The sequence below is a fragment of the Oryctolagus cuniculus genome, chromosome 6 (genome assembly GCF_051225735.1).
Source record: "Oryctolagus cuniculus isolate XC-2025 breed Fujian yellow rabbit chromosome 6, ASM5122573v1, whole genome shotgun sequence".
Classification (NCBI taxonomy): domain Eukaryota; kingdom Metazoa; phylum Chordata; class Mammalia; order Lagomorpha; family Leporidae; genus Oryctolagus; species Oryctolagus cuniculus.
In genome coordinates this window covers 40,127,424-40,151,822 of record NC_142872.1, presented here as the reverse complement: position 1 = coordinate 40,151,822, position 24,399 = coordinate 40,127,424, and the positions used below count along the sequence as shown (strand labels likewise).

Genomic DNA, 24,399 nt, shown 5'->3' with positions numbered 1-24,399 from the left:
CAAAGCACTTAGCCAGGGTTTATTGAGCCCCACATGTGCCAGCTGAGCCAGGCCCACACTCTCCAAGGACTGTGAGCTGGCTGAGGCAGACTCTTCTCCCAGTCGCCGGCAGCGTCCCTGACTCCTTCATTCCACCTTCTTCTCAGAGGTCTGCAAAGCGCTTGGGAAGAAATGAAGCAAGTAGGAAAGGCAGCACTAACCCCTTCACTGTCGGATCCACACTGAATGAGCTCTGAGTCTTGGGTACACTGACCCAACTCTTGTTCATCTTAATCCCCAACTCTGACTGAGCCAAGCCCCACATTAGATTCAGAGAAGTTGAAACTGCCCAGTGGTGAATCCAACTCGATACCTCTCCTGGCCCTGGAGCCATCCTTCAAGGTATACAATACGAATAGGAGAACAAGTGGGTGGGACAGGGATCAAGACTCCTCCAAGTCTCACCTCGGTCACTGAATTTCTGTGTGCCCTGGGAAAGTTTTTTTCCCTCTCTGGGCCATCTGTAAAATGAAGTTGAGACAACAATCATGAAGGTTTCTTCCAGCTATAATATCTTGTGATAAACATAATGATAAAGAATTAGGATTCTCCTGGGGCCATCCTTGTGGCATGGTGGGCTAAGCCACCATCTGAAACACTCCTTTTTGAATCCTGGCTGCTCTGCTTCCAATCCAGCTCCCTATCCAGCTCCCTGGTAGTGTTCCCGGGGAGGCAGCAGAGGATGGCCCAGGTATTTAGGTCCCTGCACCCACATGGGAGACCCATAAGAAGCTATTGGCTTATGGCTTCAAGGTGACCACAACCCTAGCCGTTGTGGCCATCTAGGGAAATGAACCAGCTGATAGAAGATCTCTCTCTCCCTCTCCCTCTGTCTCTGTCTACATTTCAAATAAAATCCATTAATCTTTTTCAAACAATCTATGTCACAGAATTATTGAAGATAAAACAAACTGAAGAATGGGGCATGCTTAGGCACAATGCCTGGTAGAGGAAGGAGGAACTGTCACTACTTATGCTACTAACGTTTGAGGTAAACTCAACTGTTTGAATGCCCATGCCTGCGTTGTTTTTCATGTTGTCTTAATTCAGAGGCAGGGAGAGGGAGAAGGCGCTCCCATCCACTAGTTCATTCCTCAAATGCCTACAATGGCCAGGGCTAGACTGGGGTTGAAGTCAGGAGCTAAAACCTAAATCCATGTCTTCCATGGGTGGGGAGGTGAAGGAACCCAATCACCTAAGCCATCACCACTGCCTCCCAAGATCTGCATTAGCTGGATGCTGGAGTCATTGACTAGAGCAGGGAATTGATATAGGAGGTGAGCATCTTCACACTAAATGCTTATTCCCATGGCTACCCTCTTTGCTCGTGCTATCGTTTCTCTTCTAGGTAAGATTGCTTTTATCCCCAACTCTCTTTATCTAATCCTAAATACCCCAGACTGTGACCCTAGTCCTCAGGTCCCATCCTGACCTAAGTCTCCACTCCTTGCCCCTATACTTTCTCCTCACCCATCACTACTGGCCTCCTTTCCTGTAAAAACTGTTATAGTTCACATCTGAAAACAACACTGGAACTGAAGACCCTAACTTCAATAATTTCAGCTCTGTGAGGACAGAAACAAAGACCTTGGGTCTCCATTCGCCATGACTCCCCTGGGCTAATAAATGTTTTTAGAGCTGGACTGCATCTAGAAGAGACATCCCTTGAAGGCCAGAATGCTGAGACTTAAAAAGGTATAAGATTGCACAGGTGTTTGGCTAGCACTCAAGACATCTCTTGGGACACCTGCATCCCATATCAGAGTGCCGGGCTACATATCCTGCCTCTTCTCTTGATTCTAGCTTCCTGCTAATGTGCACCTTAAGAGGCAGCAAGTGATGGCTCAAGTACATGTGTCCCTGCAACCCATGGGGCAGACTCAGATTGAGTTCTAGGCTCCCGTCTTCGGCCCAACCCTACCTATTACAGGCATTTACAGAGTTAACCAGAGAATGCAAGATCTCCCTATCTCTGTTTTGTTTCTCTCTGCCTTTCACAATAATGAAATGGTTTTTTTTTTAATGTTTAAGAATCTGCTTCTTTTGGCCACCTTTTGATGTCTTTTGGTTCTGAATGCAATCAGCGTATCTCTTGCCCTCCACATCCCCTACCCAGCAACACCCTCAACATCTCATGTTTCTTAGTTCAGAGTTTCTTAGGAGAAATTAGAATCTGAAATTAGACCAAGTCTGTGGGGGAAGGAAGGCAATTCAAACTCCAAGTGGTATACGGAAAGCCTCAAGAAAATGTTTGAGGAATGAACGAGTTTGTGTTCTATCTTGGTCTTAGAAACAAGGCAACTAGCTAGCCAGTTACCAGACATAAGACCTTCAGGGAATCTCAGAGGCAATATGGATGGGTTGATACTGAAAATCAGATAGCTAGAACCTCAGAAATCCCTCCTGCTTCAGGTTCATAGGCTACCCTTGCAAGTTTGGGACCTGCAAACCAACTACTGGAGGTCGAACCTGAGTTATAGGATGGAGAATTCAAATGTTTCTCCTCCAGTCCCTGAACTGGAACATGGGCCCCCTCGTGTCAAGCACCGACCAGTCTAAGTGTAGAGCTAAGTAAGCAAAACAACACTTAGCTTTCAGCCTATTACACCAATTACATTGATTTCTTCCCAACTGCATTTCCCTCTGCTGTTTACTAACTTGAGAGGGGAAAATCAATGGCTGTAACTTGTTTGGGTAGCAGCTGCTGGGGGGAGGGGCTGGCACTGCAAGGAGTCGAGCAGCCCCAGGACACCGAGGTCTCCCTTACTCCAATGTTTCATTCATCATTTAATAATGAGACCCCAAGGGTTTTATTTCTTCTTCTTTTAAGTGCTGTACATTTATATTTTTATAGTCAATAGGCATTGCTTCTGCAGTAAGAAAAAACAAAGTACTTTTTATTACATTTGCATTTTATTACTGATATTTAATGTCTATTCCTATTTAAAATTCTTCAAAGGCTCTGCATTGCTCCCAGGATGAAGTCCAAGTTCCCCAGCACGGCCTGTCAGACCCTGGGAGCCTTCTCCCACTCCTGTCCTTGCTTGTTCACTTGCCCTTCTATTCAAAGTTCCACGCTTGTGCTTTGCCTCAAGGCCTTCACATGCACACTCCCACCTGCCCAAAGTGCTTCTCCACAGGTTCAACCACAATCTGATTTAATCAGTTAATTCATTTGCCCACCTGCCTCTTCCTGGCTACTTCCATGGTCACCACTGCCCACGTCAAGACGGGGAACCTGTACTCCACACTTCCCCCGCACATGTACCTAACCCCTCACAGAGCCTTGACCTCTCAGTGGTGTAGACACTGCTCTGCGAGTTCTGTGATTCAGTCAACGTGTCTCCCATTCTCAGTAGACTCCTCAGCACCAGCAATACTGCCTGGCCCGTTAATAGGTGCTCAGTTAAATATTGTTGGAAAAGACAGTAAGCTAATTACAATTAGCTATTAGATTTTCAAGGGTTCTTAGAGACCATTTAGCTTAACTTTGCTTAACAGCGAGATCCACAGAAGCGGAGCTAGGTTCCAACACCAGGTCCTTTACCAAACTATTGTGTGACCTGAGAAAATGCTTTGCCCACTGGGTCTCAGTCTCTCCATCTATAAAATGAGGAGATCTCGTTCTGTTCCAACTTTTTCTAGCATTACTCCTTCTTCCTTCTCCTGAGAGTACTGGGTAGCTCATAGTTGCATTGACTGGTAGGTAGGTAACCTGGTGCACAAGAAATACAAGGTGAGTTCATCCCCTCAAATTGCTGCTCATGGGGTAAGAAGATGAGACACACACCATGAGGGAGACACACACCATGAGGAAGAGCTCAATGAAACTTTTCTGTTGACTTGATCTTGCTAGGACATCAGAAAGGACGAGGCCAGGAAAGCAGGGGTGGGGGCCATCAAGCTCCTGCAGGATGTAATCTGCCTGGACAATGAGGATGCAAGAGTGTCCCTGCCTACAAGTGGCCATCCACACCCGCGTGAAGTCACACATCAGTGCTCATGGAATGGTCAGGCTCCTGCAAATCCCCGTCCCAGCTCTTCCACAAACCAGTTCCGAGCCTCAGTTTCCCAAACTTCAAAAACCAATTTCCTTATCCTCACTGTGGGCACCTCATTGTCTAGTTGCAGGGGGGTTGTGAGCAGTAAGCATATGTGACAGTATCTAGGAGAGCCTGGTGCCTAACAGAGCATTTTAAGAAATGCCACTTTCTTTTCGTCCTTCCAGCCACATAAATGAGCTTGGCATGTCATTGCAAGAACATCAAAAGGACAGCTGGGGTTTGGGGAATGAAGGTGTTTTTTTTGTTTTTTGGGTTTTTTTTGTTTTGTTTTTTGCCCATTCATAGTCTGTTGTCTCTAATGTGACTTACCCAGTGCCTCACCAGAACACATACACTCACTTCCCATGTGGAATCCAAGAGACAGAACGAGGCTGTTTGCAACACCCTCCTGGCATGGAGCCAGACTGGGAGCTGTCCATTACCAGCAGCAGGAAAAACAAAGAACCAACATCCAGGCTTGGCCTAAAGCTCTCCCTCCACGACAGTTCGTACAAGACATGAGATTATGAGTCTAAATGTCATTATCTATGGTGCTAGAGGGAAAGACTTCAACTAAATTACAGAACAATCCTATAAAATACCTTGGAAGTCTTTTTGAAGTTATTGATATTTCTGCATGCAAACAAAGTGATGTAACCATGAGCCAGACAGGGGTGAAGTGGGAGGGGCAGGAAGGTGGCTTGAGTTCACTTGTGCTGATGGTAGATCAGCACTCATGAGCAGCACCTCCAAAAGAAAATATAGCCACCCTCATGGAGACAGCACACTATGGGGAAAGGCAGTCACTGGTCTTCATGTCTAAGACCACGCCTTGAAGGAGGGCATTTGATATGGGACTAGAACTGAGGCTATTAATTTTTTTTTTTTGGGGGGGGGACTATAGACACTATAGACACTTTTAGAAATTCAATATGTTCTTCTTTGGGAAACACAAGTATTCACCAAATTCTACTTTATAGTGTCATGATATTCACGGTTTACAATGACTAATGCAATTTTTAAAAACTTCTTAATGGAAATTTTTTTAATATTTATTTTTAAGAAGTTATTTGAGCAACCTAGAGAGAGAGACAAACAGAGATTTCCATGCACTGGTTTGCTCCTCAAATAACCACAATAGCCAGGCCAAGGCCAGGCTGAAGCCAAAAGCCAGGAACTCCATCTGGGTCTCCGACCTGGGCGGTTGGAGCACAAGAATGGGCCATCTTCTATTGCATTCCCACACACATTAACAGAGAGTTGGATCAGAAGTAGAAAAGTGAGGACCTGAACTGGTGCTCCAACATGGGGTGCCGGCATTGCAAGCAGGAACTCAACCCACTGCGCCACAATGTCAGCCCCAGGGGGAATATTTCTTAAGTGCTCTAGCCAGTTTTCAGGCATGGAGTCCTGTGCACACACTAAGTGCTTCTCACATTGTAATGGACCGTTCAGATCCTCTGGGATCAGCAGGGGGCAGTGAAGAAACCCGCAGTTACCCATCAGGATCCTTGGACTCCAGAACCAGCTCTGCCCCTGCACTTTCTGAGAGACACTGTGTCAGTCTCGTCAGTGGAAGGAAGGAAAAAAAAAAACGGAAGTTGAGAGCCGAGTTTTGCCTAGGATGGCAATTCCTAGCCCACGCTCTGCAGAAGACACATCATGCATAAGAGCTCCTTGGGCAAAATAACCCAGAGAAACGTGCCACATTGTGTCTCCTTGGAAACGCACGGGATTCATCAGAATCTGACCAACTCCAGGAAGTCCTGCAATCCTCTTGTACTTTAGTCCAACATTTCACTGACTTAATTTGTGAATGTTTTTCCATTGATATAACTACAATACAAATCCCATCAGAGAAGCAGTAACTTGGGGATGAGTTTAGAAACCAGTAAGATGTGAGACTCTGACACTGATTAAATCTTTCCAAACAAATCAGCCTGGGAAGCTGATGTTAAAATAGAGTGAGGTGAACCCTAGGACCACCCACCCTTCCCGTATTGTCTGGGAATTACTTATTTCTTTAGGCACAGTAGTTTGAATGCTCTCAGACATCAGCTTCTGGTCTTTAATTCCTTCCATCTCTCCAGCCTGAGTGTATGTGAGAATTACACTACTCTTGGGTCTGACAGTCAAAGAACTTTAGCTTTATCTGTAATGTATCATTTCTCTTTTATAAAAAAAAAATGAAGCATGTATGATAAAACACTAGCAGGATGATAAAAAAAAAAAAAAACAGGGGTTTACTGCATTCTTTAAACTTCTAAACTTTTTTCAAAAGAATAACATTGAAATTGTATCAGTTCAGAGTTGAGTATGCTTAACAGGGCGTTTAGAGGATTTTCAGGGATATTTATGAGTCCTGTGGCTTTTGCCTGATGACAGCCTTTATGCCTCATTCCCACACAAGATGCAACCTCAGTCCAATGCCATCCCCCAGAAAGAGGCTTGGGGGACCCTGGCATCCCAGGAACTGATCCAGCCTCGACCTCTTGTCTCCCGCCTATAGGACTACAGAGTCAACATCTTCCTACGGCAGCAGTGGAACGACCCCCGTCTGGCCTACAACGAATACCCCGATGACTCTCTGGACCTGGACCCATCCATGTTGGATTCCATCTGGAAGCCTGACCTGTTCTTTGCCAACGAGAAGGGGGCCCACTTCCACGAGATCACCACAGACAACAAACTGCTGAGGATCTCACGCAACGGCAACGTCCTCTACAGCATCCGGTGAGTTCTGTGCAGGCTCCTCCACTCCCCCACCACCACCCCGAACGTGACTTGCCCCATGACCTTCTGGGAGCAGACACTATGAGAGGGAGCCAAACAGAAGTGAACAGGCTCCAACAGGCCAACATCTTTGCTGACTTGGCAGAAACGGCTCTAGAACGTTCACTCAGCAAGAACAGAATAGAATACCAGGGGAAGTCCTCGCAGGGAGGAAGGCATTTTAGAGAAGGTGGAGTTTTAGTTAGCCAGCAGTTCTACAGAATAGCTAGGAAAGAGATATAGTTACAAAATCAGTTTCTATTGTTCTAGATACTGTTATCTTTCCCTAGAGTTATCTTCTTTACTGTTGCTAGTAACTCCAATCAACATGGATGTAGTTATTTAATATATCTACAACTATTATTTTTGCACTATTAATATTTGGCATTCAATGACTACATGTTGCTAAAGAGGGTCCAGCAATGGAATTTCCTCTAAGTTAATTGCTCTGAAGTGTGTAGCTACCACTTTGCATTTTTATTTTGAAAGCTTTACAAATGATTATATCCATGCATTTTATTGTCACTTGAACTCCAGTTTCCCTGGAGTTTCTTGTGTAGATTTTAAAATAGTATGCCAATGTGTTTTTTATAGACTCCAAGATAAACTGCATTTTGTTTAGAAAAAAACTGGACATGAAATATACATTATAAAGAAGGATATCAAGATAACACCTTGAAAATAAACAGCTTCTCTCATCAAAAAAAAAAAAAAATACTCCGATATGATCATCAGTAACACAAGCAGAGACACAATGCCTGGGAAACCACAGCCACTGTGGACAATGCTACTCACAGGTGTAAGAACCATCCCTTCATATGAGACAGCACCATCCTTTACGTAAATCCTTTCTAGCTCACTCACCTTGCATTCAGCCTAAGAGGTCAGACCCCTTTCCCCAGCTGCAGGATATCCTGCAGATATTGGCCAGCAACAAAGTTTTCAGAGTCTCCCGCCACTCTTCCCACCGCATCCCTCATCTCCCCATGTAGGGAAAAAAGACTGGTGTCCAAGAGGTGAGGAAATGACCTTACACATGCAATGGTAACAGCCGTCTTTCATTGAAAATTTGCTCTGATGCTGGCAACTCTTTGTCTATCTTATCTAATGCTCCTTCACATCCCTATTAAGAGGGTTTAATTCAGCCCATTTTAGAGATTAGACAAGTGAGGAACTGAAAATTTACTAACATGTCAAAGTTCCCAGAGGTAATGGCCAAGCCTAGATTCCAGGCTGTATTAGTGTGGATTGGATGCCTTCTCAAAGCCTAAACAGTGCACCAACTCAATAGGTACTCAATATTTGATGAATAAGTATAGTTTCATTTCAAATATCTTAAAAGGGCAATGATGCTTGATGACTCCCCCCTCCAATTTCTTGAGGCAAGAAATCTTACAATAGGGGACCAGCCTGAAATGTCCAGGCCCCTGGGAGAGGCAGTACAGGTTCTAGGCCTCAGGTGTGACGGACCTCACACACCTGAACCCTCTGGTGTAGCTAAGTCAGGGAGGGAGCCTAGGAGCCTCTCCACTGAAGGGCAGCCAAGCAGGAACCACAGGCTGCTGTGGCTTTCCTCACTCTGGAGCCTGCTCCACTCAATCCATACACAGATTGGAAGTTTTAGAAAAGGGCCACCTGGGCCATGGGGATGGGGGGAGGCTACCCTGCCTGGATTTTGTTGCTGCTAGGCTGTTTCCAAATCTCAGGAAGCCGAGTCCCAGTGCAGCATGACAGAGGAACAAATCAGCAGAAAGTGATGTTCCCAAGGTCATTCAACTTCAGGAAATTAACCCAGTGTGACAGCTGCCCCACTTTGGAGCTTTTATCTCCAGAAATTCAGCTGCAGTCACTCTCCACTCACTTTCCCCTTCCTTGGCCCCTCCCTCTCCCTTCTCTTTCCCTCCCTTCTCCCCCACTGCCCCCCACCCCTTGCTTCAACCCTGTGCTTAAAGAAGCCCATGTTCATGGCCGTCACCTCGGCTCACTAGGCTAATCCTCCGCCTTGCAGCGCTGGCACACCAGGTTCTAGTCCCTGTCGGGGCGCCAGATTCTGTCCCGGTTGCCCCTCTTCCAGGCCAGCTCTCTGCTGTGGCCCGGGAAGGCAGTGGAGGATGGCCCAAGTACTTGGGCCCTGCACCCCATGGGAGACCAGGAGAAGTACCTAGCTCCTGCCATTGGATCAGCGCGGCGCTGCGGCCATTGGAGGGTGAACCAACGGCAAAAAGGAAGACCTTTCTCTCTCTCTCTCACTGTCCACTCTGCCTGTCAAAAAAAAAAAAAAAAAAAAAAAAAGCCCACGTTCAGAAGTCTGGGGAGGAAGTTCTCAGAGGTCTGTGTCTCACTATGTGCCTGCTGCTGGGTTCCACTACAGCACCCCGAATTAGGTAACGTGGCATACTGGGGCTGACTTTCCAGGATAGCAAATGGGAGCCAACCCCACCAGGCCCCAGAACCTAAAGGCCAGGAGACACGGTTTTGAATGCCAGCTGAGCCATCAGCTCACGGTGTGATCTTAGGCAAGTGTCCCCCTCTCCCTCTCTGTAGGCAGTTTCCTTACCTGTCAGATGAAGGAGTCATCCTGAGAATCTAAGGCTCTCTGGCCTCCCAGAGCCTTTTTCCTCCATAACCTGCAGCAGGTGCTGTAACGTTGGCAGAGTCTTTCAAGTTGAAGCCTGTAACCCAGCCTGAGCTGCAGGCCTCGGATTCTGTTGAAGGGACTTCCCTTTGGTTCTGGGGCTGTGGCCTCTGCAAGCATTGAACAGCCCAACATAAATGACCATCCAGGATCCCAGGGAGCCCAGTACTTTCTGACCGACTCCAGCTCGAGCCCACTAATGTGACTCAGCTGTGTTTGCATACCCAGAAGGCATGGGGCCTCTTTGAAGTTATCTTTTGATGAGTCCCGGGTGTGAAGGGAGGCAGCCAAGCTGCAGGTGCACCTGGGGAAGCCTGAGGCCTGATCCTGCTCACTTTAACATTTGGGTTCTGTCCCCACCTGAGGGCTCTGCAGAAGAGTCGGGAAGGGGGGCAGGCGCCAGCCTCCAGGCAACTTGCTAAAGACAGGTTTTTGGGGACCAGGGAATCTGTGAAGGAACCCAGAAGTCCACTAGATCTGTGTGGCTTGAGACGCTCTGCTTTACCTCTCTGAGCTTCCACTTCCCTATCAGTGACTTGGAAACTTTCATCTGTGCATTCAGTAAACACTTCACCTTTCCTCTATCCTGGACAACTGCTTTTCTGAGAGTAACCACAACGGAGGCACAGCCTTTCTCACTTGTAGATCCAGAATCATGTAACTCCCTTCTCTTCCCAGAATCACCCTGACATTGGCCTGCCCGATGGACCTGAAGAATTTCCCCATGGATGTCCAGACCTGTATCATGCAACTGGAAAGCTGTGAGTCCCTTGCTTGAACCCTCTAGAGAGAACCGAGCTCCCATTTACCCACAGGACTGGCAGAGATTCCCGAATTGCTGAGAGCGATCCAGGAGATTACTGTAATCACCCCAAATACTAAATGCAAGGCTTTGCTTTTAGAAAATGCATTAGCAATATAGCTCCCCTTACATTGCCTGGCTGAGGCTCAAGCGTTGGAGCCAGCAGCATTCTCCAAAGAGGCATTGTTCCATGGTCCTTATGACTGTGATCACCAGGAATGGAGGAGAAATAGCCTGAACTCACAGGGAGGCTCGCTCAGCAGTGGATAGACAACTGACTGCAGCAATAATTCTAACAAAGGGCGATAAGTCGTAAGTCTGTTGTCAGAAGTAAAAATGCTGCAGCCTCAAGTAGGAGGTGTCCTTCTGATGGGGGAAGGAGGAGGGTACTGGAGTAGGCTCTACAGAGAGCCAAGGCTGGAACAGATGGAATAGCTGCCTGCTTTCATTGCAAACACAGGTGCCAATCTGATTAACTTCAAAGTACAGGAGCCAGGACATTTAGGTGGCAGCAGCTAATGGACCGCTTTCTTGAACCCTTTGCTACTTGGCTCTGGAGTCAAAGTCCCAGGGCAGCGAGTCTGAATGGCCTAGCTGAGGTCATCCTTTCACACCTCGCCCACCTACCAGTGGCGATTCACACGTGATCTCATGCAATAGTGTGTTTACCAGAGGGAAACCTGCTGTAAGCAAAAGATGATACTGGAAGGCAGGATGTGCAGACAAAAACAGCAGATGTCTACTGCATTTCACCTTGGCATTGAGGACTGGAGCAACAGGAGAGGCTAAGGCGGGGCGGGGAGGGGGAGGGAAGTGACATGGTCTCATGAGTCCCATCAAGTGTCTGATCACTATCTCAGTCCTTAACCTTAACAATCCTGCTCCTTCTTCTGATCCCATCGCAGTTGGATATACCATGAATGACCTCATCTTTGAGTGGCAGGAGCAGGGAGCAGTGCAGGTGGCGGATGGGCTAACTCTACCACAGTTTATCCTGAAGGAGGAGAAGGACTTGAGATACTGCACCAAGCATTACAACACAGGTAGGTTGAAGGAGCCACCCTTTCAGCCCCCACCCAATCCAGGAGCAGAAGTCATTGTACTCACTCGTTCAGTCACTAGTTCAACAGCTCTTGTGAGGTTTCCACGATGAGTCCAGCTCTGTATTTATTACCTAGTGGTTAAGAGAATAGATTGGAAACCAAAAAGTGACTCTGACATTTTCTTCCTGAGTCCTGGGATGAGTGATACAAGCTTAAGCTATTCCTAATGAGACGACGAGCTGGTGAATAATAGAGTCTTTACTTGAAGTACCAGAATGGATCCTATTCCCAAGGCAGATGGGGGAAAGCTGATAGTGGGATGATACCCACCAGTCACTGTCACAAAGGAACTGGCAGAGCAAACAGAGAAGGCTTACATTAGTCTACAGCAAGAGGCAGAGCGCAGGGAGGGGGCACTGAAGATTAGAAAACAGACAGGGCCAACTGTCTTGTGAGCTACAAAAGGGCAGAGGAACCAATGCTAAGCTCAGCTCTATCTTCCATGCCTCGCACAGCCTTTGTTAGAAGACTGGATACACAAAGACTGGCTGATCTTTCAGCTTTGTTAAAGTAGAACTAACAAAAATAATCACCACAATCAAACAATTACCATACCCATCACTTCACACACTTGCCATTGTGTGTGTGAGAACACTTAGGATCTACCCTCTAAGGAAATCACAGGTAAAATGCAGTGGCGTAGCACTTTTAACCACAGGCACCGTGCTTTGCCATAGGTCTCCAGAACTTACACATCTTGCATAATCCAGCTTTGTCCCCTTGACTAACATCCCCCCATTTTCTCCATGTCCCCCAACACAAGCCCCTGGCAACCACCATTCTCTTTTCTTTCTCATTTTTCTTATGAGTTTAACTCTTAGATTCTACAAAGAAGTGAGATTATGCAGTATTTGTCTTTCTGGGTTTGGCTTATTCCACTTAGTATAACAGTATCCTCCAGGTTTGCCCATGTTTGTCACCAATGGCAGAGTTTCCTTCTTTTATAAGGTTAAATAATATTTTCTTTGTCCATTCATCCATTTAAAACTACCTTATGATCTAGCAATTCTGGGTGTATACAAAGACAGTGAAATTGATATCTCAAAGAGAGATCTGCACTCTCACATTCATTGCAACATTTTTCATAACAGCCAAGATGATGGAGACAGCCTAAATGGACACAGATTTTTCCCAATCATTGTCCCATCTTGCTTCTAATCATTTATACTTAAGTGAGAGCCAGGCTCTGTGCCAGGCCCTGTGGATACAAGAAGAAAAGACTGATAAGGCCCTGCCTACAGAGAGTTTACAATCCAAGGAACTCCAAAAAATTCACTATCTACTGTACTTCTGTGAACAGAAACTGAAACCCCACTATGGCTCTGCTCTGTTCTGGTCCCAAGGCTCCAGATATGGGGTGGGGACAACCAAGCTGCTCAGACTAATGCACAAGACAGTGAGAAAGAAAGAGATGCCTGCCCATTCACTCACTGTGTCATGCCTTAAAGGCTCAGATGATCATGCGAAGAGAACAGAGACAATGCAGGGAAAAAAAGAAGCATTATACCCGAGACAGACCTTGCACAGAAAATGCCATGGAGGAGGAGGACTTCCTTGCCTGGTTGTGGCAGGAATGAGGATATTCCAGGCAAAGCATTGGCAAGTTCAAACACTCAGAAGTGTGGAAGTGCAGACCACACTCAGAGGCAGGGGATGGAGTACAGGGGGCAAAATTCAGGAAGAAGAGAGATGGAGGCAGGATAGAAAGACAAGTTAGCCCTCAGCTATGAAGGGCAGATGAAAGACTTTAATGGTGATGATGATGATGACAGCAATGGTAACAGAAATATCCTGAGCATTTATTATGTGCAAGGACTGTGCTAAATTCTTCATAAGCAACACCTTATTCTAGCCTCATGATAACCATATGAGTAATGTTACCATTATTAATGAGGTATTATTATTACTATCACAGTCATTTCTAGGTATATTCAGGGTATCAGTTCCATACAGGCTATGGATAGCAAAATCTGAGGATGCTTAAGTCCCTTATATAAAGTAGTAAAATATTTGCATATGACCTACACACACCTTCCTGTATGTTTGAAGTCAACTGTGCATTGCTTATAGTATTTAAATACAACATAAGTGCTATGCAAATAACTGTCATACTGTATTGTTTAGGGAATAATAACAAGGAAAAAGTCTGCACATATTCAGTTCAGACAGCTTTTTTTTTTCCTTTTTAAAATGTATTTATTTACTTATGTATTTGAGAAGGAGAGAGACAAATAGACACATAGACAGCTCCCACCCGTTGGCTCACTTCCCTAATGCCTGCAATAGCCAGGGTTGCAAGGGAAAAGCTAGGAGCCATGGATTCAATCCAGGTCTCCCACATGGGTGGCAGAGACCCCACTGTGTGAGTCATCACCTACTGCCTCCCAAGGTCCACATTAGCAGGAAGCTAGAGAGCTGAGGACTGAAACCAGGCACAGCAAAAGTGGATACAGGCACCTCAGTCAGGTAATCCTGACACTGGCCTCCAATTTTTTTTTAATAATTTCAATCAATGGTTGGTTGATTCCATGATGCAGAACTCATGATCTGCAGGGTCAACTGTATTAGCCCCAGTTTACTACCATAGATGAGGAAACTGAGATACAGAGCGGCCAGATGCTTGCCTAAGGACGCAGTTAGTGTGAAGCTGAACCGGAAAGCCAGCCTACACTGCCCTGACCCTAAAGCCTCTCCTCCTATCCGCCAAGCACCATGGTCTTCACACTGTTATCTCTTCCAGGTAAATTCACCTGCATTGAAGCCCGGTTCCACTTGGAGCGGCAGATGGGCTACTACTTGATCCAGATGTACATCCCCAGCCTGCTCATCGTCATCCTCTCATGGATTTCCTTCTGGATCAACATGGATGCTGCGCCAGCCCGGGTTGGCCTGGGCATCACCACTGTGCTCACCATGACCACCCAGAGCTCTGGCTCCCGAGCTTCCCTGCCTAAGGTAAGTCCCACTGGCCCAAGCACAAAACCCCTGAGCAGATGAGAGCACTCTTCTCCCCCACCCTGCCTGAAACCCGGTAGAAGGGAGGGCATAAAGGATCAGTAACAATGTATTTATCTACTACACTGGGCAGGATCCAGTGTTCTGATCAGCCAGCCTTCCACTAGCCACAACATTCCACTTTATGCAAGTTACCAGGCACCACACTGTATCCATTCACTCCCAATCGATATTGGTCACATAGTGTGCTTAATTTACCCTTTTTCATAAAAAAATTATTTATTTGTATGTATCTCATAAATACAACATTAGAAACAGTAATTCTTCCCACCATCCCCGCCCCATCCACCCTCCACTCATTTGGTCCAAGAAAGAAAAGGAAACAGAAAGAAGAAAAAAATGGAGTAAAAAAACTAAGAGAACTGTTCTCCTCAACATTCCAAACAAGGGCTGTTCTTTGTTATTGCTTCTCAAAAGTGTTTTTGCTTTTTCTCCCCATTCTTCTTTTCCCTTCCTTACTTTTTTAAACTTAATTGTCTTTAAAGAAGAACCCAAGGATGATACATCTTTTGTGAGCTCTTAGACACGACTGTAACTTACAAGACATAATATCCTCCTTAGAATACACTAAAAGGAAGTGATTCTTGAAAACAAGGTTTACTATTAGGTCTCATGGTAACACTCAACTTCACACTCACCTCCATTCGCTTTCAGAGCTAAGTGCTCTGAAAACACTTAGCTGTGTCCATTCCACTGTTCATGTTAGGGATCTACAAGAACACCACCACATTCAGAGACTTGATGGATGAAACCAACTCAGCATACAGTTGTTCTCACAGCTAAGATTTACTACAGTGACATACTCAGGATATGAAACTGTGATAACAGGCAGAGACGGGAAGAATCTCTTCCTCCCATGAGCAGTGTCACAGAACCCACTCCTATCCCAGCAAAAAAACCACTGAAACGTGTGTGATATTCCTGCCCAGAGAGGCTCATGGCAGACTCAGAACCCAAAGTTTTAACTGGGAGCTGATCACATAGGCACCCTCTGCCTAGTAGGTACCAAACTCCCAGATTCCCAAGAGGAAAGCAGGTGTGGATCATAAGGCAAATTGTTTGCACCAGCCGTCTAGGCACAGTGAGCCTCCCTTCTCAGTGAGGAAAACTGGGAACACTGCCAAAATGCAAGTTCCCAGACGCCAGCCAAGGGCCCTGCTTGCAAGAAGGCCCTTCTTATGATGGCAGCCTCGTGTCCCTTGTGCGGACACACTTCAGTCTGGTCCTTACATTTCTAATGTCAAACACTGCATTCACTGTCAACCCTTGAGCCATATTTTGCCTCCTTCACTGCTAACAGTAGACACAGCATTCTGCTCCACTCACTGTTAATGTCAGATACACAATACTCTGGTCCATGCACATCTGACACCAGACAAGGATTCTACCTGATTCATTACCAACACCAGACACTGTTCCTCCTCCAATCACCCTTACAATAAATGTAACGTTCTGTTCTTTTCACTGTTAACACTAGATCTCACATTCTGCTTAACTCACTTTAAACACTAGGCACGATGTTCTGCTTTTCATTTACTATGAATTCCAAACACTAAAGGCTTCTCCATTCACCCTAAGTAGAAGTACAACATTCTGTTCTTTTCACCACTAATGCTCACATCATTCTGTTTTTTTTGTTTTTTTGTTTTTTTTTTTTTTGACAGGCAGAGTAGACAGTGAGAAAGATCTTCCTTTGCCATTGGTTCACCCTCCAATGGCCGCCACGGCTGGCACGCTGCGGCCAGCGCACCGCACTGATCCGAAGGCAGGAGCCAGGTGCTTCTCCTGGTCTCCCATTGGGTGCAGGGCCCAAGGACTTGGGCCATCCTCCACTGCACTCCCTGGCCACAGCAGAGAGCTGGCCTGGAAGAGGGGCAACCGGGACAGAATCTGGCGCCCCGACCGGGACCAGAACCTGGTGTGCCGGCGCCGCAAGGCAGAGGATTAGCCTACTGAGCCATGGCGCCAGCCTCAACAATATATTCTTGACATCATAACACTAGATCTAAAAATCTACTGCATACACTATATAAGTGCTTGAAACCAAGTTCACTATTAACACTTGACAGTACATTCTGCTTCCTTCGACTTTAATAGCAAACATAATACTCTTCTTTCTTTTCCTTATGCTAGACTCAACATTCTGCTCACTCACTATTAATAGCTGATGGCTCCATCTCCTGCACTTCTTATACTAGACTCAACACTACTCTATTTACACTAGACTCAATATGTGGCTGCATTTGTTACTAACACTCCACATTCTCTTGTCATCACTTTTTTTATTCATCCATTTTTAAAACATAAAATTCAATGGCATTTAGTGTATTCACAAAATTGTACAGCCCTATCTGTACAACTATCTATTGATAGTGTCTAATTCCGAAACATTTTCACTGCCCCCAAAGAAACTCTATCCTCATCAACAGTCACCCTTTATTCCCTTGTCCTACCAGCCTCTGACAGTCATGAACAAGATACTCACTATCTCTGTGGATTTGCCTATTCTGAATTTCTCATGTAAATGGAATCATATAACATGTCACCTTTTATGGTTGGCTTTTATCACTTAGCATAATGTTTTCAAGGTTCATCCACTGGTACCTCACTCCTTTTATGGTTGAGTATTATTCCATTGTAGAAAACATCACATAGTGTTTATCCATTCAGTAGTTGATAGACATTTGGGCTGTTGAACTGTTTTTTCAATTATAAATAATGCTACTGTGAACATCTATGCACAAGCTTTGGTGTGGAAATGTTTTCAGTTTTCATAGGTTATTTATGTTGGAGTGGAATTTGGGGTGGGGTCATATTTTAACTATATGCTTAACTTTTTGAGGAACTGCCAAACTATTCCAAAGGGGCTGAGCTGCACCATTTTAGGATGCCACCAAGGTTCCAATTTCTCTGCATCCTCACAAATACTTGTTATTATCTTTTTTATTATTGCCACTTTAAGGATGTAAAGTGGTATATTGTGGGCTATATTTGCAATTTTCTAATGAATAATAGTGTTTATCATCTTCTCATGTGTTTATTGGTCATTTCTACATATTCTTTTTTTCCAAAGAAACCTTTTATTTAATGAGTACAAGTTTCATAAGTACAACTTTAGGAATATAGTGATTCCTTCCACAATACCCACCCTCCCACCTGCACTCCCACCCACCTCCTCCTTCTCTTTATCCCAGTCCCATTCTCCATTAAGATTCATTTTAAATTAACTTTACACACAGAAGACCAACTCTATACTAAGATTTCAACAATTTTCACATATACACACACAAACAAAATATAAAAAACCATTTGAGAACAAGTTTTACAGTTAATTCTCATAGTACAACTCATTGAGGACAGAGGTTTGGCACAGGGAGTAAGTACAGTGACTCTTGCTGTTAATTCAACAATTAACATTCTTATGTTTGATGTCAGTGATCTTCTAAGACTCTTGACATGAGCTGCCAAGGCTATAGAAGCCTTTTGAGTCCACAAACTCTGTCAGTATTTAGACAAGGCCATAAGCAAAGTGGAAGTTCTTTCCTCCCTTCAGAGAAAAGTACATCCTTTGATGGCCTCTTCTTTCTACTGGGGTCTGACTCACAGAGATCCTTCATGTAGAACATTTATTTTTGCCACAGTGTCTTAAATTTCCATGCCTGAAATGCTCTCATGGCCTTTTCAGCCAGACTAGAATGCCTCAAGGGCTGAGTCTGAGGTCAGAGTGCTATTTAGAGTAATTGTCATTCTGAGTCTGCTGTGTGGACTGTTTCCTGTGTTGGAACATTCTCTCCTTTTTAATTCTATCTATTGTTATTACCAGACACTTGATCTAATTTATATGATCCCTTTTTTACTTAATCCTATCTATATGAGCAATTTAATACTTAATATGATCACTTTTTTAAGGTAGCATTTTTACCACCCAGCTTAATGGGATTTGGAGTCTCATGGCAAGTTTTTAGCTGTATTCTTAGAATTAAGTCCATAGGAATGTATGCAGAACTATACAGCTTTACAGTTATAAATTTCCTCCTCCCTCTCTTATTCACACCATCATTTTTGACTAGGATCTATTTTCAATTGACTTTACACACATATGATTAATTCTATGTTAAGAGTTCAACCAATGGTATTAAGAAGAAAAAAAAAAACCTGTTCCTCAATAGTCGAGACAAGGGCTGTTCAAGTCGTTGCTTCTCAAAGTGTCAATTTCATTTCTTTTACAGGTTTCCTTTTAGATGCTGTGCTAGTTACCATAGATCATGGAGAACATACGGTTTTTGTCCCTTTGGAACTGGTTTATTTCACTAAGTATGATGTTTTCCAGATCATCCATTTTGTTGCAAATGACAAATTTCATTTTCTTTACTGCCATGTCTTACAGAGTACATATCTCATAATTTCTTTATCCAGTCTTCAGTTGATGAGCATTTAGGTTGATTCCATGTTTTAGATATTGTGAATTGAGCTGTAATGAACATGGGAGTGCAAATAACTTTTTTTTTTTTTTTTGACAGGCAGAGTGGACAGTGAAAGAGGGAGACAGAGAGAAAGGTCTTCCTTTGCCGTTGGTTCACCCTCCAATGACCGCCGCAGCCGGCACGCTGCGGCCGGCGCACCGCACTGATCTGATGGCAGGAGCCAGGTACTTATCCTGGTCTCCCATGGGGTGCAGGGCCCAAGCACTTGGACCATCCTCCACTGCACTCCCTGGCCACAGCAGAGAGCTGGTCTGGCCTCTTCTTTCTACTGGGGTCTGACTCACAGAGATCCTTCATGTAGAACATTTATTTTTGCCACAGTGTCTTAAATTTCCATGCCTGAAATGCTCTCATGGCCTTTTCAGCCAGACTAGAATGCCTCAAGGGCTGAGTCTGAGGTCAGAGTGCTAGACAGAATCCAGCACCCCGACCAGGACTAGAACCCGGTGTGCCGGCACGGCAAGGCAGAGGATTAGCCTAGTGAGCTGTGGCGCCGGCTCGCAGATAACTCTTTTATATATTGATTTCATCCCCTTTCGGTAAATTCCCAGGCATGGGAAGGCTGGGTCGTATGATAGAACAATATTCAGATTTCTAAGGTATCTCCAAACTGTCTTCCATAGTAGCTTTACCTGTTTACAGTTCCATCAACAGTGGATTAGGGCACTTTTTTCCCCACATCCTCACCAGCATTTGTTGTTTGCTGATTTCTGTATGAAAGCCATTTTAACTGGGGTGAGGTGAAACCTCATTCTGATTTTTGTGGGGAGCAATTCGGACTAGACTAAGTTACTGGAATTAAGACTTATTCTATGCATCTGCTCTCCCACTGTGGGGAGCAACTCGGACTATATTGTTACTGGAATTAAGACTTATTCTATGCATCTGCTCTCCCACAATATGGCGCTGGGAGAGAAGAAAGAGGCTTCTACACAGCTGCCTCCAGTTCAACCAAGGAACTGTAGGACCTGCTCCTGGTTGGAGGAGAGCAGCGTACTCGGCGTGTGGGCAGCCGAGTTGGGATTGGCGGAGGAGGACTATAAAGGAGGAGAGAGACGGCATGCACCAGGAACATCTATGGGGAACATCTAAGGGAACCCGTGCAGCCCCCGAAAGAGCCGGCCGGCGGTGTGCCGCTCCCCTGCGGAAGTGGGGAATGCGGCCAGGGGGAACTGCCCTTCCACGGAGGTGGAAGGGATAATAGCCAACCCGGGAAGAACCAGCAGCAAACCCGGGGAGGGCCGAGCAGATGAAAGAACAGCGCAGGGTTCAGTGTTGCTCCTCCATGAAGACGGGGAGCGACAATTTTGATTTGCATTTCCCTGATAGCTAGTGATCCTGAGCATTTTTTCATGTGTCTGATGGCTATTTGGATTTCCTCTTTTGAAAAATGTCTGTTTAAGTCCTTTGCCCATTTCTTAACTGGGTTGTTTGGGAATTTCTTAATCTCTTTATATATTCTGGTTATTAAACATTTATCAGTTGCATAGTTTGCAAATAATTTCTCCCAATCTGTCGTTTGCCTCTTCACTTTCCTTCTTTTCAGTACAGAAGCTTCTCAATTTGATGTAACCCCATCTGTTAATTTTGGCTTTTATTGTTTGTGCCTCTGGGGTCTTTTCCAGGAACTCTTTGCCTATGCCACAGTCTTGCGGGGTTTCCCCAATGCTCTCTAATAATTTGATGGTATCTGGTCATAGATTTAGGTCTTTATTTAATTTTGAATGGATTTTCATGTAAGGTGCAAGGTAGGGGTCCTGCTTCATACTTCCACATGTGGAAATCCAGCTTTCTCAGCACCATTTGTTGAAGAAACTGTCCTTGCTCCAGGTATGGGTTTTGGCTTTTGGTTGAATACAAGATGGTTGTAGATGCTTGGATTGATTTCTGGTGTTTCTGTTCTGTTCCATTGATCTGTCCATCTGTTTTTGTACCAGTACCAGGTTGTTTTGATTATAACTGCCTTGTGGTATGTCTTGAAATCTGGTATTGTGATACCTCCAGCTTTGTTTTTGTTATGTAAGATTGCTTTAGCTATTCGAGGTCTCCTGTGCTTCCATATGAATTTCAGCATCATCTTTTTCTAGATCTGAGAAGAACGTCTTTGGTATTTTGATTGGTATTGCATTGAATCTATAAATTGCTTTTGGAAGAATGGACATTTTGATACTGATTCTTCCAATCCATGATCATGGAAGATTTTTCCATTTTTTTGTATCTTCTGCTATTTCTTTCTTTAATGTTTCGTAATTCTCATCTTAGAGATCTTTGACATCCTTGATTAAATTTATTCCAAGGTATTTGATTTTTTTTTTTTTTTGTAGCTACTGAGAATGGGATTGATCTTAGAAGTTCCTTCTCAGCCATGGTATTATCTGTGTATACAGAGGCTGTTGATTTTATGTATTAATTTAATATCCTGCTACTTTACCAAACTCTTCTATGAGTTCCAATAGTCTTTTGGTGGAGTCTTTTGGATCCCCTATATATAGAATCATATCATCTACAAGTAGGGATAGTTTGACTTCCTCTTTCCCAACTTGAATCCCTTTTATTCCTTTTACTTGCCTAATGGCTTTGGCTAAAACTTCCAGGACTATATTGAATAGCAATATTGAGAGTGGACATCCTTTTCTGGTTCCAGATTTCAGTGGGGATGCTTCAGTTTTTTTCCATTCAATAAAACAACGGCCATGGGCTGTCATAAATTGCCTTGATTGTGTTGAGGAATGTTCCTTCTATGCCCAATTTGCTTCAAGTTTTTATTATGAAATGGTGTTGTACTTTATCAAATGCTTTCTCTGCATCTATTGAGATAATCATGTTTTTTGTTCTTCAGTTTCTAAATGTGATGTATCACATTGATTGATTAGTGAATGTTGAACCATACTTTCATACCAGAGATAAATCCCACTTGGCCCAGGTGAATGATTTTTCTGATGTGTTCTTGGATTTGATTGGCCAAAATTTTGTTGTTTCACATCTACATTCATCAGGGAAATTGGTCTGTAGTACTCTTTCCCTGTTGATCTTTTCCGAGTTTGGGAATGAAGGTGATGCTGGCTTCATAGAAAGAATTTGGGAGGATTCTTTCCCTTTCAATTGTTTTGAATAACTTATATAAATTCTTTATTAAATTTTTTTTTTTTTTTTTGACAGGCAGAGTGGACAGTGAGAGAGAGAGACAGAGAGAAAGGTCTTCCTTTGCCGTTGGTTCACCCTCCAATGGCCGCCGCGGCCGGCGCACCGCGCTGATCTGATGGCAGGAGCCAGGAGCCAGGTGCTTTTCCTGGTCTCCCATGGGGTGCAGGGCCCAAGCACCTGGGCCATCCTCCACTGCACTCCCTGGCCACAGCAGAGGGCTGGCCTGGAAGAGGGGCAACCGGGACAGAATCCGGCGCCCCGACCGGGACTAGAACCCGGTGTGCCGGCGCCACTAGGCGGAGGATTAGCCTAGTGAGCCGCAGCGCCGGCCCTTTATTAAATTTTTTAAAAATTTATTTGACAGGTAGAGTTATAGACAGTGAGAGAGAGAGACAAAGAGAAAGGTCTTCCTTCCATTGGTTCACTCCCCAAATGGCCGTTACGGCCAGGTGCTTCCTCCTGGTCTCCCATGCGGGTGCAGGGGCCCAAGCACCTGGGCCATCCTCCACTGCCTTCCTGGACCACAGCAGAGAGCTGGACTGGAAGAGGAGCAACCAGGACTAGAACCCGGTGCCCATATGGGATGCTGGCGCTGCAGGCAGAGGATTAACCAAGTGAGCCATGGCACCAGCCCGAATAACTTACATAAATTCTTTAAAGAAATGTCTGCTCAAACCATTTGCACGTTTTTGACTATTTCTAATATTATTGTTGAGATTTTCTTATTATTGCTCTCTTATATGGTTGAGATTTTTCACCTTTCCCTCTTAGTAACTTTTTAAAAACTATATTTTCTGATATTGGTATAGTTACCTGTAGATCTGTTCTGGCTACTCTTTGCATGATATATCTTTTTCCACTTTTTAATTTTTACCCTATCTGTACCTTTTAATTAAATTTGTATATCAGAGAGAGCATATAGTTGGATCTTATTTTTTAATTCAATCTGATGATTTCTGGCTTTCATTGGATTGTTTAGTCTATTACCATGTCACTTAATCTGAAAAAAAATTGATTTGGTATAATTTACATCTACCTCTTTGTTTTCCATATGTCTTGTCTTTTTTGTACCTCTGTTCCATTACTACTTTCTTTTGTGTTAAATATATTTATCCTGTGTGTTATTTTCATTCCCTAGTCTTTCTTATACTAGGAATTTTTTAGTTGCTTTCTCAATGTTTGCCCTGGAGATTCCATTTTAACACCCTACTTTAGAACAATGTAATTTGGAGTAACACCGGCTTAATTACAGTAACATCTATTCTACCTAGGCTTCAATAACACCACCACAGACTTGTGATTTAAACAGAGCCATTTATTCCTACAGCTCTGGCAGCTGGAAGATCAAGGTACCAGCTTTTTCAGTTTGTGAGGGCTCTCTTCCTGGCTTGCAAATGACTCCTTCACACTGTGTCTTCACATGGTGGAGAGTGGCCTCTGCTATCTCTTCTTTCCTAGCTCCTCTCAGATGAAAAGATTCACCCCTGTCACCTCAAGTAAGTTTTATCACCTCCTTATATGCCTGTCTCCAAATTCAGTCATGTCTGAATTTAGGGCTTCAGCATGTGAGTTTTGGAAAAACACAATCATTCCATAGTAAATAGTACACAAAAAAACTTTGTTCCTACATAGTTCCATTCCCTCTTGCCTTCTTTGCACTGTTACTGTTATACAAACTAATCATTAGTCATTATACATCCATAAACACATATCTGTAATTACTGCTTTATGCAGTTTTTTTTGTTTTTTGTTTTTTGTTTTTTTTTTGTTTTGTTTTGTTTTGTTTTTTTTGACAGGTAGAGTGGACAGTGAGAGACAGAGACAGAGAGAAAGGTCTTCCCTTGCCATTGGTTCACCCTCCAATGGCTGCCGCGGCCGGCGCACCGTGCTGATCTGATGGCAGGAGCCAGGTACTTCTCCTGGTCTCCCATGGGGTGCAGGGCCCAAGCACTTGGGCCATCCTCCACTGCACTCCCTGGCCACAGCAGAGAGCTGGCCTGGAAGAGAGGCAACTGGGACAGAATCCGGCGCCCCGACCAGGACTAGAACCTGGTGTGCCGGTGCCACAAGGCGGAGGATTAGCCTAGTGAGCCGCGGCGCCGGCCTTGCTGTTGTCTTTTAAATAAGAGAAAAAATGAGTTGTAAACAAAAAAGATAAGTTTATATTGTCTTATATTTTGACCTATGCAATTACCTTTATGGATACTTTGTTTCTTCAGGCAGACTTGATTTATTGCCTAGCATCCTCGCATTTCAACCAGAAGACTCCTTTTAGTATTTTTTATAAGGCTTATCTACTAGTGGAAGAATGTTTCAGTTTTTGTTTATCTGGGAATCTCATAACAGGATGGTTTTACTTGAT

General features: G+C 44.4%; 1 protein-coding gene and 1 long non-coding RNA gene across 6 annotated transcripts in view; one reads left to right on the top strand and one right to left on the bottom strand.

Moving 5' to 3' along the window:
• The window catches only part of LOC138850198 (uncharacterized), a 359,276-nt gene extending 349,725 nt beyond the window's left edge, over window positions 1–9,551 (bottom strand). For all 3 annotated transcript variants that reach the window (XR_016235376.1, XR_016235383.1, XR_016235389.1), the window contains exon 1: window positions 9,412–9,551. This is a non-coding gene — a long non-coding RNA (uncharacterized LOC138850198). The remainder of the gene's footprint in view (window positions 1–9,411) is intronic.
• The window catches only part of GLRA1 (glycine receptor alpha 1), a 99,433-nt gene that overhangs the window by 62,287 nt on the left and 12,747 nt on the right, over window positions 1–24,399 (top strand). The window contains exons 4-7 of one of the 3 annotated variants that reach the window (XM_008255290.5): window positions 6,592–6,815; window positions 10,168–10,250; window positions 11,197–11,334; window positions 14,135–14,349. In XM_008255290.5, coding sequence (XP_008253512.1) covers window positions 6,592–6,815; window positions 10,168–10,250; window positions 11,197–11,334; window positions 14,135–14,349 — 660 coding nt within the window. The other 2 variants (XM_089334977.1, XM_089334978.1) reach the window with 2 other exon arrangements.